The sequence below is a fragment of the Pteropus medius genome, unplaced genomic scaffold (assembly GCF_902729225.1).
Source record: "Pteropus medius unplaced genomic scaffold, Ma_sr-lr_union100, whole genome shotgun sequence".
In the NCBI taxonomy this organism is placed as follows: domain Eukaryota; kingdom Metazoa; phylum Chordata; class Mammalia; order Chiroptera; family Pteropodidae; genus Pteropus; species Pteropus medius.
The window spans coordinates 1,844,941-1,863,689 of NW_024352947.1; the positions used below are offsets into that span (position 1 = coordinate 1,844,941).

Here is an 18,749-nt window from a genome sequence, read left to right on the forward strand (position 1 = left end):
GGTGCTCTCAGAAGGTTGGGGGCGGGTTACGAAGAGGTAATCGCCAGGTGCTGTCTGCGAGGCCCTGTCACGACCAGTTACCATCACCGGATCAGCCACCATGCACTGCTAAGCCGTGGCACCCCTCCTTGCTGCCGGTTGTTTGGGGTTCTTCGGCCATGCCCGACTTGACTAATTGTCCCCATCTAAGCCGGGACAAACACGGAGCCGGGAGCAGCCTTTGCGTACTGTTCTCCAAAGCAGGACCGACAAGGAGACCGTCCCTCACGTCACTGACCTCTCGCGAACGTTTCTGCCGCGCTGGCCGTCCGGATCCCCGCCCCCGCCCTGACCACCCTCCCTCTTTCCGTCCAGATCGTGGCCGCCATCCTCGCCATCGCGGGCATTGTGATGATGACCTACGCAGATGGCTTCCACAGCCACGCCGTCATCGGCATCGCCCTGGTGGTGGGCTCCGCGTCCATGTCAGCCCTCTACAAGGTAGGCCGGGGCGCGGGCCCCAGCCCGGCCGGCCCCCTCGGGGAACCCGGGACGCTGCCCCTGCTGTAGGGGGAGCAGTCGTCCCCAGCGGGCGCCTGGCGAACAGACTCCCCGCCACACCGGCAGCTGCCCTGGCTTCAGCTCTCTAGAGCTTTCCGTCAGTGGCCAACGTCGGCAGCGTTTGGGGTAACGGGGTGTGACGTGGGTTGGCCGTCAGATCAGTGTGGCTGTGTGGCGAGGACTGGAGAGGGGTCAGGGCCCTACATGGCGGGCTCAGCGTCCGGCCAGTGTTACCCCCGGGTCGGACGTGACGATGCGAGTGTCCGGTGCACGGTTCTCGTTCAGATCTTTATCGCGTGGTTTTCACGGCCGCCGGCACTCGGCGTGAGTCCACGTGCACGGCAGGTGGTGCCCAGAGGCCGACTGCGTAAAAGCACAGCAACCACGTCAGGGGATCCTAAGACATTTCTGACACAATGTCGGGGGCCCCTGGAAAGGACACCCAACAGCAAGTCCGGAGAAACGACTGTTCGTGCCCACACTCCGACTCTGCCGTGTTGGTCCCCCATGTGGTCACGCCTCCCCAGCCCCCGCCCCGGCCCCCTCCCTTCCCCTCACCCCTTTAGAGCCAGAGGGGAGAAAGCAGATTGTTTCTCCCCTCCAGTTGGCCAGGGACTGGAGGATTAAANTCCTCCACTGACCGGTCTGTCCGGAGGGGCGCGTAGGTGGAAGGCTGGAAGCATCGTCTCTCCCGTGTCGTGCTCCCTGCACGCTTACTCGGGAACACCTGAGACAGCTGTGCGACAGCTGGAGCGGGGAGGGATGGTGGCGAGACTCAGCCTGGACCACCGGTCCCCTAACTGCCGGTCGTTCACGCAGCGCCGGCTGAGCGGGGCCTGCCGCCCGCCAGGTTAGCTTGCCGGCCATCCCAGGCACATTCGTCCCTCTCCTGCTGGCCTTCCGTGTCACTCAGACGTACACACACAAGAACAGGGCGAGAATTCAAAGCCGGGTGCCTTCCAGGACAGCCCGTGCCGTTTCTGGGCTGAGGGTGGGGGCCGGAGCACAGATGAGCTGTGAGTGGAAATCCCGCCACCCTCGACTGTGGAGCATGGCCTTGCGACCAGAGCCCTTTTCCTCGGGGGCTGTGGAAGGTTGGAGGTCAGTGGCGGGGTCCCCAGAGGTGCCGCCTGTGTGGTCATGGCAGCTGTTCCTGACCTGCGTGGCTGCCTCACCGTCACACTCTCCGGAGGTGGACGATGGTGTCACGAACACAACACGAATGAGTCCAGCCCCGTGTGAACCCTGGGTCCCTGAAGGTGCCCCCACTGCAGGTGGCCAGAGGCTGGCCCTCCGTTGTGGTGTCACCAAGGTTCGGCCACGTGCACGGCGAGCGTAGGTCAGGTCCCCGCCCTCACTAGAGTCCTAGCCCAGCAGGCGGCACGTTCTTGTCGCCGGCCGTCAGCCCCGTGGTCCCCCAGCCCCGCCGAGGTCACCGGCTCCCCCCTGAGCCCCGCCCCCTGTGCTTCCCCCGCAGGTTCTGTTCAAGCTGGTCCTGGGCAGTGCGAAGTTCGGAGAGGCCGCCTTATTCCTGTCCGTTCTGGGTGTGTTCAACGTCCTCTTCGTCACCTGCGTCCCCGTGGTCCTCTACTTCACCAGGGTGGAGTACTGGAGCCCCTTCGACGCCGTCCCCTGGGGGAACCTCTGCGGGTTCTCGGTCCTCTTATTGAGTAAGTGGCACTCGGCCGCCAGGGTTCCCGCAGTGGGGACGGAGGGGCAGGCCCCGAGCAACTCTGGGAGCCTCAAGAACCGGTGCCCCACAGGGGACACGGACCCCCGTTGTCCCCACGTTCCCAACGCTTCTCACGATCAGCGCGTCTCGCCGAGCACGCCGTGCAACGATGACACTGGCTTCTGACTCCGGAACCAGTCACCACGGTCACCACAGTGGCGGCCTGGCCCCCGCTGCTCTCAGCGCTGAGCCGACAGCCCAGAGGCCATGTGCGGCCGCCTGGCAACGGTCCGGTCCCCACGGGCAGGCGGGCGGCGGTCAGTGGTCCGTGCCGAGCTCTGGAACAGCACCCATGACGCCGGCGTTCAGCACGGTGTTAGCCATCACCACGGTCCGTGGCAGCGCCGTCTCCCCGACTGCACACGAGGCTGGTCCTGTCCTGGGCAGAGACGCGTCCTCGGAGGCGCACTCCGGTCTCCGTCGAAGAACGCGTGTCCCGTCCGCTCACGCCGTGGGCCCACGGGCATCGCCGCGACATGGACGGCAGAGTCAGAGGTGGCCGCCCTCCGTTCTCGTGCCTCCTCGCCAGTTACTTTTGCCGAATTTCTTTTCCCGTCTTTAAAGCTCAGGGAGGAGAGGAGAGCTGAGTAATGAGGATGTTTGTCCTTAAACCCCAGGTCCCGGAGGCCTTGTGGGACACCAGGGTCGCCGAGCCAGAGCAAAGCACAGGGGTCAGCGGACTGGGGTCAGAAGACCCCAGAGAAAGGCAAGTCCGGTACAGTCCTGAGTGACACCCACTTTTTATTCTTTATTTCAGCATTCAATATCGTACTAAATTTTGGAATCGCTGTTACGTACCCCACTCTGATGTCTCTGGGAGTTGTGCTCAGTGTACCTGTGAATGCAGGTAAGCCTGCGTGACTTTACGTGTGTGCTTGTCCACACGGGCACACACTCACGTGTGCACACGCACGTACACCCGGGCTCACGTATTTTGTCGCGCCTTGTGGAGAATGCACGCTTGACCTTGCGCGTTGGTACAATGTTGCTGTTTGTTACATGTGCAGTCTTTTCCGGTAGCGGACTGATGTTTCACTTACCACACTGAGACTCAGACAGTCTGGATTCTTAAGGGGGTGTGGGTCACAGATGAGTATCATTAGTGTTATTAACACGTGGAGAAAAAACCTGTGGCAGAAAAAAAATCTTTCATTTTTGTAAGTGACTTTCTAGGGCAGAAATTTTCTAAGGATAAGGTACGTGTGACGCAGAGACGTTTAATTCTCCACCCCCCAGGAGGGCAGCCTACTCCCAAGGAGCCCTCCTGCGTTCGCGGCGGGAGAAACGCTCGCGCACTCGATTGGCAGCCTCTCCCAAAGCGTCATCACCTGCCTCGCTGCATACAGCACTACAAACTGCCGAATTCTAAGATTTCCTTTCGGAATCCCCACCTCTGTCTGGCCTCCCTGCTACAAGCACTTAACCGTTCTGGTCAGGGAAGAAGGTTTGAGGACTCGCCCCATAATCCCTGGCCAGGGCCTGGTGCTTCTGGGCCGTTGACTGATCCCCGAGAATGGCAACCTGTTCAGTGTGGTGTCACGGAAGGACAGTTGAGCTGACCTCCGTACCTAAGGCCCCTCTCCTCCGTGGTCCTTGTGGTTCATCTCGGTCACCATCCGTGATTAACATATAATGTTGTGTTCCATCCGTAACACATGTTACATGTTCTTCTTATGTCCATTCGACGCCTGTTCCCGCATGTCATGTTGTTCAAACATGTCCATGTTCTCTGTTATTGTCTGTTATTTATGTGTATGTGCTCTCTGCATGTGTTCTGTGTTCCGTATTGGTGTTCATAATTGTTGTACGGTTCTCTGTGTTTCTGTGTCGCGTGTTCCGTAGTAATCACTATGTCACCAGTATTTCCGTGATAAATGTTCCATGCGCTGCATCGCGTTCTGCATCAGCATGTCCAATGCATGTTGTTTATAGAATGTACGTTCCGTGTCGCATCTTCACCAGTAATGCTTTGTTCCGCTTATGTTGTGCTTTTGTGGTCCACTATGCTCATTTTCTTCATATATCACTAACCATGTTCCATATGTTGTGTGCTCTGTATGTGCCGTGTGGTCCGTATGTGTCACGTGCTCCATATATGTCGCATGTTCTGTGTGTGTCTTTCCCTGGTCCTCTAGACGTGCCCCAGGGTGGCGTGGGACGGGAGGCCTGGCCCCGGCGTCGGGATGGACTCAGGCACCACCTCTGCCCCCTGGGGGTTACAGAGGTCCCAAATCATCACCTCTCGTCCGTAGCTTGTCTCCCCCAAAAGCGAACGCTGTGCCTCTCGTCACGTTGGTTGACACGAGAAATAGATGACTTAACTGTGAGGCAGCTCTTCAAACGCAGAGAGCACTCGAGCTCCCGAGAGCTTGGTGAGAGGCAGCCAGGCCCGTCGGTCTCCATCAGCTCAGGCTTCCGGAAACTAACTCATAACGCGCCCGCCGTGTCTCACTGCGACTTCACGGTCACACAGCGTCCTCGGTGTGAGAAGGCGTGTTCCAGGCAGCCCGTCGCCGGAAGCTCACTGTGACCCTGTCATACAGCCAGGTGTCTGAGAGGCTCATGAGAATCACATCTCGCTGCTCACCTGCATCAGAGGAGTTTAATAACGTGTCAGAGGAGGACTCGCGTTCGGTTCCCGCCTGGAGGAGTCGGCCACGATCGACGTCTGATACAGAGCAGCTCGCGTGTAGTGCCGACTGACCGTCCCCATCTGTCGAATTAACAGAATGTTCTACCAGGATTAAAACTTAACGTATTTCTGAATTACAGTAGATAAAAGTAGCACTTTAATTCCACGAAAGGGCTACGAACCAGGGTTTTTTCGGGTGTAACTGTTCCCTCTCTTACTCTTTCTCTGTCCACCCTGTAGACAAGGGGGGATGCGGGGAAACATGAGGGGACATGACAGAGCCAAGCCTCAAACTGGGCAGCAGAACACCCCCCAACGTGGAGAGCTGGCGGGCAGCTGTCCGGTCGGTCACTTTTCAAGAGCTGCACGCTCTGCAGAAAGCAAACCCTGTCTCACAAAATGATCTAAGTGCAAAGCAATCCGGTGTCAGAAGGCAAGTTCCAAATTTGCCTTGTCTGGTTTAGTTAAGAAAAGAGAAAGGAAAAAAAAAGAAAAAGAAAAAACAAAACCCTTGAGAATCACACGCTTTTGATCTTTCGGCTTCGAATAGTCATCTGGATTGTTATTAGGTGACACGACTCCTGTTTCTCATTTTGTTCCCTCACCTGACGTGAGTCGGGAGTGAGCCATGAGCGGCGGTGGCACAGGTGGCGTTAGAGCCTCACTCTAACGGCATCCTGGGGAGGCACAAGGATTTATATTTGTTCTAAAACCCAGTTCAAGATTGGCCTTCAAAGCACAGGTGTGTCCATGCACGGCGAAATAACGCTCTTCACTGTAAGAATAAGTCATTGTAGAAAATATGAAAAGTACCAAAAACATAAAGAAAGCAATAACATCGTCATCCCGTCATGCCAAGTGGCCGCAGGTGAACTTTGGCGTGTGTGTGCGCGTAACAGATCGACGCCTGAACTAGGGCAGCCGGCGGGGAGGACCCTGTGGCTGAGACACGACAGCTCCCCGCCAAGGCCCCGCCGCCCTGCGGCCTCCGCCCGGCCTCCCACTGACCATCCGCCTTCTTGTGTCCACAGTGGTTGATCACTACACCAGCACGATCGTCTTCAACGGGGTCCGGGTCATCGCCATCATCATCATCGGCCTGGGCTTCCTCCTCCTGCTCCTGCCCGAGGAGTGGGACGTCTGGCTGATCAAGCTGCTCACCCGCCTCAAGGCGAGGAAGAAGGAGGAGCCGGCGGAGGGCGCCGGGGACGCGGGCTCCGGCCCGCAGAAGAGCCGCAGAGCCCGCCCGCCCTTGGCCCGCTGACGGCAGCGTCTGGCACATGCAGGGCCACTCGCGGTAGTGACTGGGAGGCCTGCCCCTGACGGGACCTCGGCGGGTAAGGTGTACATACCTGTACAGTTCTGGCAACCTGCGGTAAGTCGCACGGTATTTATTGGCATGTCCAGTTTGCTTGCCCTTCTTCACATCAGACCTGCCACTTAAGTACCGATTCAGCGTGACAGCGAGAAGAAAAACCTCTCAGCCCTTTTTCAATGAATGTAAAGCAAGTTAAAGTTCTCCTTGCCGAGGTTGCTTTGGGCGGCAGGCAGGGCGAGCGTTTGGAATCTTAGTAACCGACACCTGCATCGCACACTGTGACTATTTTCAGCTGTGGTAGGTCATACTTTGTTTTATACCAGAGCTGTACTCTTAATTTTAAGGGATTTCAATGAACCAAAAGATAACCCATTAAGGTCGTTTGGATGGGTAGATGGATGGGATGGGAAGAGGTAAAGCAGAAAAAGAGAATGGACATCAGAACCGTCTCTAGGACTAGTCTGGGGGCGGCCGTTGGAGGACGGGCCCGAGCCAGGTCACGGAAGGGGGAGGACAGGCCCGAGCCCCAGCCGGCTTGCTCTCACGTGTCTGTGTAAGGTCACGCCACAGAAATTATAGTGCCTTCTACAGAATTTTTGTCTTTACCTATGTGAAGCGAGGTGACGTCGTAAGTCACTGGCGCCGTCTTATAATTTAGATGTAGACATCTTTCAAAGCAAATAAAGCTGTATACGTGTGTGTGTGTACAAAAACGACAGAACCGACGGGCGTGGTGGAGCGTGGCCGGCGGCGTGCGACACGCACGCACGCACGCAGGGCGGACTCCGCAGGACGTGAGCTGCCGTCCGCCTCTCCTTCGTGGCCAGGACCGGAAGATGATTTACTGAATCTGTACGTCTTTTTATGAAACTTTTAAGCCCGAGCTGTTTACGTACACAATGTAGGTCTGCCAGAAAATTCTATCTGTGATAGATCTGTAAAGAGGGAAGGGGGTTAGAGTTTACTATTTTTGAAGTTTACATTGTCACACACGAAGCGGAAACCTTATTTTGAAATGTCGTAACCCCGCGGTGCGCTCCGGAACCCGGAGTCTTTCGTTTCTTAGGGGCGAGGGCGTTCACGGCCTGAACTTTTTAGCAAATTGTTATTCTCGGTTTCCATTACCCGTTTGGCCAAACAGATTAATAAACTATTTAAAACAGAAGTATTTGGTGCTGTCTCGATGGCCACCCGGTTGCGTTCCCGCTACACTGTCCGACTTTCCGGTTCGCCTTCCACTCGTCCCCCAGCAAGTCCCGGCTTCCTGTGCCCCTCACTGCGAGGGGCGGACGTTCCTCCTGGGAAGACGGTGTGGGCTCTCACACGCGCGACGGGCCGGCCGGCCCTGCCCGTCCCTCCGCGCTGCAGGTCCTGTCCTTACCGGCCGGTTCCACAGCTCGGGGACACTGGTCCATCGTAGCCACTGCGCAGTGGCAGCCTCAGCCCCTGGATCGCGTGGTCGTCTGGCTCGGCCCCGATCCACACCTCTGCCTGGGGCATCCGAGCCTGGGGCTAGCCTTGCCAAGAACGTGGTTTCCCGGGCTACGTGCCCCTCCGGGCAGTGGCGACGGGGCCCACGCGGGCCGTGCGGTCCAGCACCTCGTTCTCCAGCTGCAGAGGGCGGGTCCTCCAGGCAGGCTGTGGGCAGAGAGGCGACGAGCCTCTTCAGGACACCGTGTCCCACCACCCGCGCCTAGAGCTCCATGGGGTCAGAAGTGGGAGAGGCCGGCTGTCCAGAGCAGAGTGCTCCGGGCCCAGCGTGTGCCCTGAGCGGTCCTGGACCGGTCACCTCCACGGCTCCAACTGGGCTCCAGGGAGCCCAGCAAGTGTTTCCTTGGAAGCCATAACGTGAAGAACAGAAGCTCTGCACTCGAGCCTCGAGCAGGTTCCCTTAACCTCCCGCTGGACCCGAAAGACCACGAAACTCCAAAGAGAGCAAAGCCGGGGCTCGGAGATGTTTACCGCCGGCGCCTGTGGCCACGTCTCTCACAGTCACCAAGAGGTGGGGGCGACCCAAGTGTCCGTCACGGGGTGAGTGCACAAACGCGGCGTGTCCGTGCGGTAGCGACAGCACGTGCAAAGAGGTAAGAAACAGTGAGCCAGACGCCGAGAATGGGCGACGGGCTGTTGTGGTCTGCACACGGCGGTCACCGCTCAGCTGCTTCACTGGGGTGCATCTTTCCGCGTCATGATTGGCACGTAACCTATTATTCGAAGGCGTGATAGACGTGCGTACTGCAGAGTGATTGCCACCCCGCGTGCTCATGGTTTTCTCTGTGATGAGAACTTTTGAGATTTACGCCCTTGGCAACTTTCGAATCTGTGACACGGTATTGTTACCTGGGTGTCATGCCCAGGACTTATTGACCTTATAACTAGAAGTTTGTGCCTTTCGACCCCTTCACCCATTTCCTGTCCCCAATCCACCCCCACGTCCAGCAACCACTGGTCGGTTTTCCATATCCGTGAGTCTGGTTTTTTTGGGACTCCACGTATAAATGAGATCCAGCAGAGTCTGTCTTTCTGCGCCTGACTCACGTCACCTGGCATGCTGCCCTCGAGGTCCACCTGTGTCGTTGCACACGGCACGGTTTTCTTCCTCTTCTGTGGCTGAGTGCTCTCCCGTTACGTCTGTACAGCACGGGTTCCTGTCCGCTCTGCCGTCGATGGACGCGGGTCACCTCCACGCCCCGGCCGCTGAGAGCACACTGCGGCGAATGTGGGCCGCAGAGTGGTGACGGTGACGCCGCCTCCTGCGGGCCCGTGCCCAGGAGTGGGACTGCGGGGCGCTTGGTGGTCTTAATTTTAGTTTTTTGGGGGAACCCACGTACCGTTTTCCAGCGGCTGCACAATTTACATTCCCTGCATTTACCACATTTTAGGCATTTGAGCCAACATTTTTTAAATTGGCAGATTTCACATAAGAATAAGGATTTCTGGTTTCTCTTGAGTAACTTTTCTTGAAAGAAGCTTCCTGCAGTATTAGGCCCGCATTTCATAGCACAAACCAGCTGGTCCCTAGTTGAGGCTGCAGCCACCAGCCGCAGCATCTCGGGCATCTGCAGGTGTGTTGGCGCTGGCCACGGCCGATCGCGTTGCCTACCCGGGCTCTGTGGCACGTGGGGCACAGTGCATCGGGCGGGCAGCTCCGCAGACATGGAGGGAGGCACACACCGCCACACACGTGGACAGTGCGTGAAGTGCGTGTGTCCATCGAGGGACCGAGAGACAGGTGGGGCCCAAATCACGGCTGATCCTTTCAAATGCCACCTTTCTCCGGCTGCTACGTGAACTGACTTCGACTAAGAGGCGTGTATGGCAAACGGCCCACGGGGACGTGTCCCGTCTTCACATGGCATCATGGCGGGGCTCCGTGAGGGAGCAGGCAGCAGACATCTGTCTGAATGTTTTATGAAGAGCAGGGCTAGGGGTCGTGCACACGTCAGAGCAGGCGGAGGCCAGCTGGCCCGGAACCCCGTCTGGGACCGCACTGGGGCGCCGTGCTCCTGCAATTAGCTAATGCAGCGGCCAGCGGGCTGTGTCAATGCAGAGATACGGCCGGATCGAGCCGGCAAGCCCCACACAGGCAGCGGAGGGTCAGCTCCCCGCCCAGGGCTGGCCAGGGCCGTTCCGTGTGGACCTCTGATGGAAAGGCAGCAACAGGAAGGTCAAAACTAAAAATAGAAACTCTTTCAACTTTTATGGGGACTCGGAAGTGCGTGCTATGCAGATGGTCTCGTTCACATTAGAATTAATAATAGATGCTCGCAGGAAGCGCGGCCTGTCTCCAAACGACTCCGCTGTCGGGAACCCTAAGACCCTTTTAGGCTGGTTTATGTGTCACTCGTGATGAGAAATCAGTTCTCACTATTCTGTGTTCGTGAATGGGCGTGCTATGAGTGTGTGTATATTTACCCTTTGTACCAGCCTGTCACCGTCACATGTGAATCTGGGAATTCTGGACACTTGACACTAAAAACTAAAGGGCTTTCCTCATCACCTGTGGTGTTTTGCTATGATGCGTTACCTTTGAGGTTCTACTGATTGAATTTTCAGTACAGGTTCCGCTTTACGGCAACGGCACCTGTGTCCCAGTGACTGCCCTCGGAGGCCGTCCCAGGCCCCCAGGGGTGGCAGCAGACGAGGCACCCTAACTCTGCTCGGGGTGCACGCCTGCAGCCTCACCCGCAAACCCTGACGGGGTCTCTCTCCCGAGGGACAGCTCACTATCTCCAGAAAGGCCTTTTTGAAAATTCAAAATCAGCCTCTGGAAAGAGCCATTGAGCCCATTAATTTATTTACCCAGAATTCCCTTAACTGACCAGCCAGGAAGTCACCTCACGTGCCCTGAGAGACGGGACGTGGGCAGCCAGGCCTCCTCCTTGTAGCCAGCTAGCCCCGCGGTGACGCTTCACTCCCAGTGTTGGTCCCAAGCGGGTGTCCGCTCCTGCGCCCTGGCCTGCAGGTGACGGCACTCCGCTGGCGGTGGCCGGGCAGCTCGCTGCAGCGAGCCCTTGGGGGCTCAGCTGCTGGGGACACGCGGGTCCTTGTTCGTTTGTCTTCCGCGCTCTTTCTGCCTTTCGCGGTGTTAACTGGGCATTTTACGTGATTCCGTTTTCTTCCCTTTCTTAGCCTGTCAATTATACTTGCTTTTTAATCTTTTCAGTGCCCTAGATTGTGCAGTGTACATTGGTAACGAAACCAGCCGCTTTCAAGTAAAACGACACGGCACAGCGTGAGTACCTCCCAGTAACAAAGCGACCCTAATTCTTCCCCTCATTCCCGCGTTCTTGCTGTCCTTCGTTCCATTTACGGACGAGCACACGTGCACCTGCAGAAGAGTGAGCTACGTGCGCATGCGTAACAACGCGTCGCTACGTCGCTACGTCGTTTGCCTCGTGACGATTTTCTTGGTGGCCAGCCGTGCGGCACCGCTGTAAGCAGGCCTTCGGGACGCAGCCGGGGGACAGCAGCATTCTGCGTCCCGGCCTTAGGTCCCCGCCAGCCAGCCCGAGCCCCCGCACTGCGGACGTCTCAAGTGGGTCTGAGCTTTTTCCTCTCCTAGGTGGGGGAGGGTGGCCGACAGTGTGAGTCAGGTGTCTCCGTCCCCCAGGTGACAGCCCTGCAGGTTCGGATCTGGTTAATTAGTGTCTCCCGGGGCAACCTGGATGAGGACAGGGCTCTGGCCACTTTCCAAGTGGTTCCCGTCCCCTCCAGCTGCCGGCAGCGTGAGGGGACTTTCCTCTGCTGTCTGCTGTGGGAACCCGGTTGATGCAGGTGACCCCCACGGTGAGGTGGCCCCTGCACCCGGGCCCCCCAGCATTCTGAGCCCCCCGAGTTCCTCCCAGCCCGGGTCCCCTGGAAGGTTCCGCCGTCTGCCTCTCCTCTGGTGAGTTTTCTCTGTGTTCGTGTGTCTCTCCAGTCTTGGGGACAGTGGTTTGCCCTGAGTCCCCCTTGCCTCTCCAGGTCCCAGAAGAGCTGTTGGTTTTTCAGTCTGTTCGGCTTTTAGCATGTTAGGACGCAGTGGTGACTTCCAGGCCCCCTTACGTGCAGGACTGGAAACGCTTTCCTTTTTCAAAAAACTTTAAGAAATGCTTTTAAAAGTGGGTGAAGGGCGTCACATGGTACAGACTTCCAGTTACAAAATGTCACGGGGCTGTAAAGCACAGCATGGCGTCCGTAGCTAACAATCCTGTCACACGTTTGAAAGTCGCCAAGAGAGTAGTAAACCTTAGAAGTTTTCATCACAAAAAAGAATTCTGTCACCGTGTGATGACGGACGATAACTAGACTCACTGTGGCGATCATTTCACGGGGTGCGCACACATCGAAGCATGTTGCACACCCGAGCCTGATTCATACTTATGTCAGTCGTACCTCAATTTAAGCTAAAATTTAAAAAAAAAATATTGAGGTCAAGCAAAACAAAAGATTACAGAGAACACAAACTGCATAGGCTGCTCGCCTGTGCTTCGGCCAGCTGAGCCCCGAGCCTTCGGTGACCGGGCTGCTGCCCCGCCTCCAGCGGTCGCCACCCAGGCCGGACACCCAGGCCTTTGGCTTCCCCCACAGAGGTCTCCCCTCTCATGCTCCCTTCTGGATCCGCGGCTCTGGGCCTGGCCCTCACCGCCACGGGCAGTCTCAGCCCCACCATAAGATGAGCCCGTTTCTCTTTGGCCGGGGCGTCCCCACCCCACACGTGGGATTCGAGCTTCTCAGTCCCCGTGGGTCTGAGATGTCAGATTGAAGCAGGTCCAGGTGACGAGTGGTCCTGGCAAGGTCACGGCTAGTGCCCCGGCCTCCAGGTGAAGCCGCGTCGTAGCAGCTGTTTAAGCTCAGTCCTCGGCCGCTACAGAGCGGGACGGCCCCTCAGCCAGAACCGTGGGAGTTCGCGTCCGGGGGGAGGAGCCTGTGTTCACGTCACGGTCACGTTACCGCCCACGTGCCGTTCGTGCTCATTCTGCTCGGTCAGCAGACCCCTGAGATTCGCTTAAATCCTCGCACCACCCTATTCTTCTGAAACTCTTTTATTTTTCACGGAGGATTTCACACGCCATTTATTTTTTTGTTCCATAAATGCTTTAAAAATGGAACCTGCGTAACTGAAATAGCGGCTGTCTGAAGAAACTTGGGAATCAATCAGGGGACCGATCTGGGTCAGCAGACGTCTGATCCAGGGCGCCGTGGGGCGGCTGACTCTCGGGGCGACTTTGCGCCTTTGCGATCCGGAGGGATGGGAGGAAACGCTGTCAGCCGGACCTAACAGGCTGCCGAGGGTTTTCAGAAACGGGTGGATGACGGGACGATGCGGATGAACGGAAAAGTAGGAAGAGAGGCAGAACCTTAGGGGCAGGACCCGGGGACAGCAAGTAGCTCAGGTAGAGCGATGGGCATCGTAGGGGCGTGCTAGGGACAGAGTCAGCAAACGGGCTAAGTCCTGGTCTTTGAGCCATGCCGAGACATCCGAGCGCCCACTGGCCATCAGCAGGAAGCCGCTGGAAGTGAAGAAGCAAGCGCTCGTGATTCGGTGCCATCTCGTTGGTTCCAGGCCGGCTTCCCAGTGTGTGGACATTTCTTTGATCTTGAGTCTGTCATTAAAACGATGAGCCATCTCCTCCAGTCACGGACCCCCTACAGGTTTGATACGCATCCTTGAAGATGCTTCTTTAACTCAACTACAGAATGGACTGAAGTCGTAGCCCCCAGTCGTGACCCTAAAGTGACCTCCCTCCGGGGGGGTGGTGACGGCTCAGATTCTTCGGGCTGTGCTTATTCGGCCATGTCATAGCCACGTGCAGTGCACCCGGTCCACAGTCCTCGATGACAGCAGATGGCACTGGCCGCTTATATCGGTAGCACAGTTTCCATTCCTCATCTTATAAACCTTTCGCCAACCCTGTGAGATGACAGAATTGACATCGACTGTGCATTCCTTGAAAATGCAGTATCTTTCCTGTCCCAACTTGAGTCTCAGCTCCAAAGAAAGCGTGGATTTTATGCAAAAGATCCTTCGTAAAAACCTTTAGGCCACTGGAAATCCTCTGCTATCTATCCGGTTAAGAGAGTTGTAGAATTCACAAGACCAGTTAGAAGCTTCGTTTTTATTTGTTTATTGAGGCCACATGGAAAGTTTTAAATCTGGCATTGGGGAATAATGAAATAGAGTTTTAACTTAGCCAAGAAGCGTGATTTTTATCTCGGTAGAACTGAATTTTCCGAAAATTTTAAAATCTAACCATGCCAACATGAGTCCTTAGTTGCCTAGGTAATAAAGCAGGTTTCCATGGAAACCATGGGTCTCTGTCAAAGAAACCCTTTGAATTTTAAGAAAGAGCATGTCTAAGAAATACTAGTTATTGTCAACTGAGACCTTGGTGACCGTGAGATTTTCATGCACATATCTGTGAATAGCACTGGTGGTTTTTGCCAGAAAAAAACACCCTTTAGATGTGCAAATAACTGTAGTAGCTAATCCCGGCTCCTCCTCTGCTTCCAGCACGGTTCCACTCCCCCGATGCAGTGTGACCTTTATCGTAGGGGGAGAAGAGTTTCACTCTTAATCGTGTTATGCTTTTGCATCAAACGCGATGAGTTAAGATACAAAACTTTTCGTACCACTGGGGTTAGTAAACGGATCCGTGGCCGGGCTGTCATCTCGTGGTCTTCTGAGTGCATGCGGCTAAGACGGCGATGAAGGACTGTTTCGGAACACACTTTGTGTTACAGACAAGTTCTCAGAACAGAGCGCTCTGTCGGGGAAGTTAGGGAACCGTCTTCACTGAAAGTTTGTCTCTCAAGTGTCGATGGCCGTGCCTTTGAAGCTAATTCAGAAGGGGGCAGAGCATCAACTATAGATTTCTTTGCAGATTTGCCACAATTCACAGCAGATAAGCATAGAGAGGTGAGTGACTTGCCCAAAGTCTTGTAGCTAGTAAGTGGCGGACCCAGGACTTGAACCCCTGAAACCTGTTATAGTAAGTGGGAGACGCTAGCTTGCGTGAGACTAGGCAGAAGCCATGGTGGCTTGCTAGGGTTTTATTTACGATGTTGGGCCTGCACTTTGGTTTCCAGACTGTCCATGCTTTAAGTGACAGGTGTTGGGTTATTAGACTTACTGGTGGAAAAGTGAGCTGAGGCGTCAGTGAACGTCGTTACGTGGAGAAGCAGGAAGGGCTCGGCGAGGCTCACCTGACTACCTCCCAATAGGTACGACGCTTTGCGGACCACAGCCACCTTGTTTGCGGTCAAGTTTTACCCTTCTCCTGGTAGTCTGCACACAAAGCTTTTTATTAAATCAGATCTGAACGGGTTATTGGAAAGCCTACAGTCCTCTGCTCCACCCCTTACCTTCACCTGCTCAATTTTCTCTCTGTCCACATTTTGAAATAGCACGTTCATACTGGCATGTTCACCTTACCGAGTTCACAGGACACATAGTGACTCCCCACCTTGTTAATGGTAACATGACACGGTAAACATTTATTGGGCATTTGTGCCAAGTATTTTTATCAGTACCTTTTTATATACTCACACACACAGTAACTGAGGCAGGTAGCATTATTATCCTCATTTGACAGATGAGGAAACTCAGGGACAAAGAAGTCGGAGCGTGTCCCCCACAGAAAGAGGGGACTGCTGTATTTTCTCCTAGCTCTTCATACTTATTTTGGTCTCTGTTTTTGAAGGCTTAAACGCTGGGTGACTCTCGGCTGGGCGTGACGAGGAAGCCACTGAATAGTTGGGCGGGCGGAGCCGGTGGACGGGCGGGCTGCATTATGCGGTGACCAAGGAGCAAGCTGGGCTTTTCGGAGGACCCTCCACATATCAGTGCCTCAGATTCTCTCCTCTAGAGCCCTCGGCTTCTCTTCAATAGAGTCGTTTACCGTCTTGCCCAGGGTGGTAGGAAATGTGTAACTGACACCGGCCTTATGGAATCGGCTAGAGAATGGTGCTAACGGCCACACAGTGGAGCAGGCAGGCTTTCATGTAAGCCTCACATCTGTAGATCCGTGCCTTATTCCTGCGTCCTACTGCAGCCTCCAAGCTCAGAGTTTCTCAGCTTCAACTTCCTCAGTGACTTCATGAACTTAGTTCCAGTCGAGGGCTGCGGCTGTGCCGGGTGCTGTCCATGGTGCTGAGGATACACAGTGAAGGAAACCAAGTCCCTGACCTCGTGGGCTAAAGTCTTCTTGGAGGCGATGGACAAAAACAAGAAATTAACATGGAATATACTCTCGTGGTGCTAATTTAAGAAGAAAAGATAAGGTAGCAGAAGGCGCTATTTTTATAGACGCAGGAAACCTGTGCTGGACGACCTGAAGGAAGAAACGGAGCGACTCGTGCACATGTTTAGTGACAGCGCTTCCTGCGGACGGAGGCTCGAAAGTGAGCACGAGCCTCCGAGGGGGCGGGGGCCGCGTGTGTCCGCAGCGCGAGTCAGACCCCTGACTCCCCGATTCCAGAATTTCATCCATTTCCCCCAACCGCGTTTCCAGCCGGGCCTCACCCAGCGCCGTAACTAACACCTTTACACCCAGACTCGGTCGCGATTTAAACACTTCCTCTAGAACAGAATTATTTTCAGTAATAATCATAAAAAAAAACAATAATAATGACTAGAAAAGAAACATAGTGAACATTTTCTTTTATTGAACTTTATATACATAATAAAATCAAAGTAACATTACAGTACTAAAATGGGAAAAAGTAATAGATAGTGCTTTTAAGTACATAAGTATATTTTTTGAATAACAAATATATTTCTACATACTGCCCTGTTATAGTCGTGAATATAAAACCTTACTATTTGTTTTCAAGACTTCACTTGAGCAAATTTCTCAGTGACTTTCAGAATTTATCTTCTTTACACGTTCATGTTCATTAGACAATATAGGTCTATTTATCTTCGATTACAGCTGATCAAAAACAATTTTATATTAAATTTTTATTTAAAATTTTTTCTCATACAAAGAAAAGATATATAAACCAAAAAAAAGTCATATCTTCTTTGGCAAGAATTCATAAATACTCCATTTCACAATGAGTTTTAGAAATTGCAAATACTGTCCCTACTTTTTTGGGGGTGCAGGGGAGGGAGGGTTCAAGTTTAGCAGCTTTCAAATGTCTCCTCAGCGGAAAAGATTCCACTAGGTTAACTCCATCTGAAAATCCATCATAAATTTCTATTACGTTTGTAAAACCTTCAAAAGCTTTTTTCTGTGAAAATCGGAGAGCATCACCGAGTCATCGTGGGCGTGGGCATTTTCACTGCATTAGAACGAGCGCCCAGCTCTTGGTGGAAACGCCCGTGGTTTTCAGGCGTCACCCTGTGATTTCCCCGCTGCCTCTGTGCTTGCCCTTCACGCTCTCCTCTGAAACGTGGTTCTTTCTTCCGTGCGCACGTCAGTTTTCTCAGGTTACATCGTCGGATAGTTATTGACCTTCCCCACAGTTGTGTGCACACATCTTCAAAGAGCACTCTCACACTGTGGCGTTTTACTGCCCGTCGTTTAAGCCTGAATCTGGCTGTTTGCAAATATTTTTGTGCCTGATTAAGCCTACCTAAAAGCTCACCAAAAAACTCCTAAATGATATCTCCGAAACAGTTTTATTTCCTTGGTTCCTTCTTTAGTTTTCAGACAATAAACAATTAAAAGAATACATTTTTGTATTAAATAGATTAATCGGTAAAATATCATATGGAAACTAAAATTTGTACTTACCAAACAAAAATATTGCACCTTGAAGTTTTCCTTCCGTTTCATTTTAAACAGGAGGAGTCAGACAGTCATGTCAAATGACAGAGTTAGCAGAATTGAAGTAACTCAAGTTCTGGTTCTTTGCCTGTACGGTCACCGTGCTATCATTGAGCTCGAGTCTGCTGTTTAAATTAGCGGTCCCCAACCTTTGTGGCACCAGGGACTGGTGCTCCTACGAGCATCTGATAATGCCCGATGGTCTGAGGTGGAGCTGAGGCGGTGATGCCAGCTCTGGGGAGCAGCTGCAAATACAGATGAGGCTTCACTCACTCACTGTCCACTCACCTCCTGCTGTGTGACCAGTTCCTGACAGGCCAGGTTCTAGTACCAGTCCGCAGTCCAGGAGTTGGAGACCTCTGGTTCAAATGTAGGGATTGCGCAGTACCCCCAAAAGTGGGATCAGGACCTCTGTTGAAGCCCCAGTTCTGATGCACACTATGGGAAGAACAGGCACAGCATCTATGGGTGTCAGAAGCTGACCTCAACTGGCAGTTTTCTGAATGCACTTCCAGGTAGAATGCTAAGTCAGAGCGTCTGTGCGTGTGCACACATGTTACGCACATATCACCCTGTAATGCATAACAGGTATGTGGCAGTCGACACACGTGTTTAAACCTGCAGACAGTGCAGCCCGGAGCAAGCACTTCTGACCCCCTTAAAGTTCTGGGCTGGGGGAAAACCCAAGAGGCCCTCGAGTGCCTTTTCCTGTTCTCCGATGAGAGAGGGCAAGCTCCAGGCCTTTGAGGGGTCCACCACCGCCGGGGCGGGGAGTCGGGAGTCCGAGGTCAGCGGGTGGTGGGGGAAGTCGCGTCTGCAAGACTCAGGTTCTCGTTGTGGCTGATGTGCTCCTGCTTCGTGACCTGGAGCAAGTTGTTAGATTACTCTGCAATGTCACCTTTGAAGCCAGAACGAACGTAGCACCTCACAGGATTGCCGTGCAGATCAGTGAGGTAACACGTGTGAGAAGTGATCCGTAGACTGTAAAACTCTAAAACTTATTCCTTGAGTCCAGTGAAACTTGAGCTTTCCTCCTCTGCCCATCATGTCTTCTCTAAATATATCGAATAGAAAACGGTCAGCTGACAGCATGTGTCTACCGTGGCATAAGAAGCTTTCACTAACTGGCTCCTTTTGAAAATACCCTCTTTATGCTGGTGTCTGGAAAGAAAAAGCCTAGGTCATATGACCATTTAGATAATGAAATTTGAGGCAGACCATTAGGTCTCTTACTGAAAGGGTATGCAGTGAGTGAGAACTGGCTATTTTATA

The 18,749-nt window shown here is 54.0% G+C and overlaps 1 protein-coding gene across 2 annotated transcripts in view; it reads left to right on the top strand.

Annotated features, from left to right (window-relative positions):
- The window catches only part of SLC35F3 (solute carrier family 35 member F3), a 209,422-nt gene extending 202,035 nt beyond the window's left edge, over positions 1-7,387 (top strand). For both annotated transcript variants that reach the window (XM_039850314.1, XM_039850315.1), the window contains 4 exons: positions 355-480; positions 2,018-2,210; positions 3,030-3,119; positions 5,936-7,387. In XM_039850314.1, the coding sequence (XP_039706248.1) occupies positions 355-480; positions 2,018-2,210; positions 3,030-3,119; positions 5,936-6,168 (642 nt within the window). In that variant the 3' untranslated portion in view covers positions 6,169-7,387. The remainder of the gene's footprint in view (positions 1-354; positions 481-2,017; positions 2,211-3,029; positions 3,120-5,935) is intronic.
- The last annotated feature ends 11,362 nt before the right edge of the window (positions 7,388-18,749 follow it).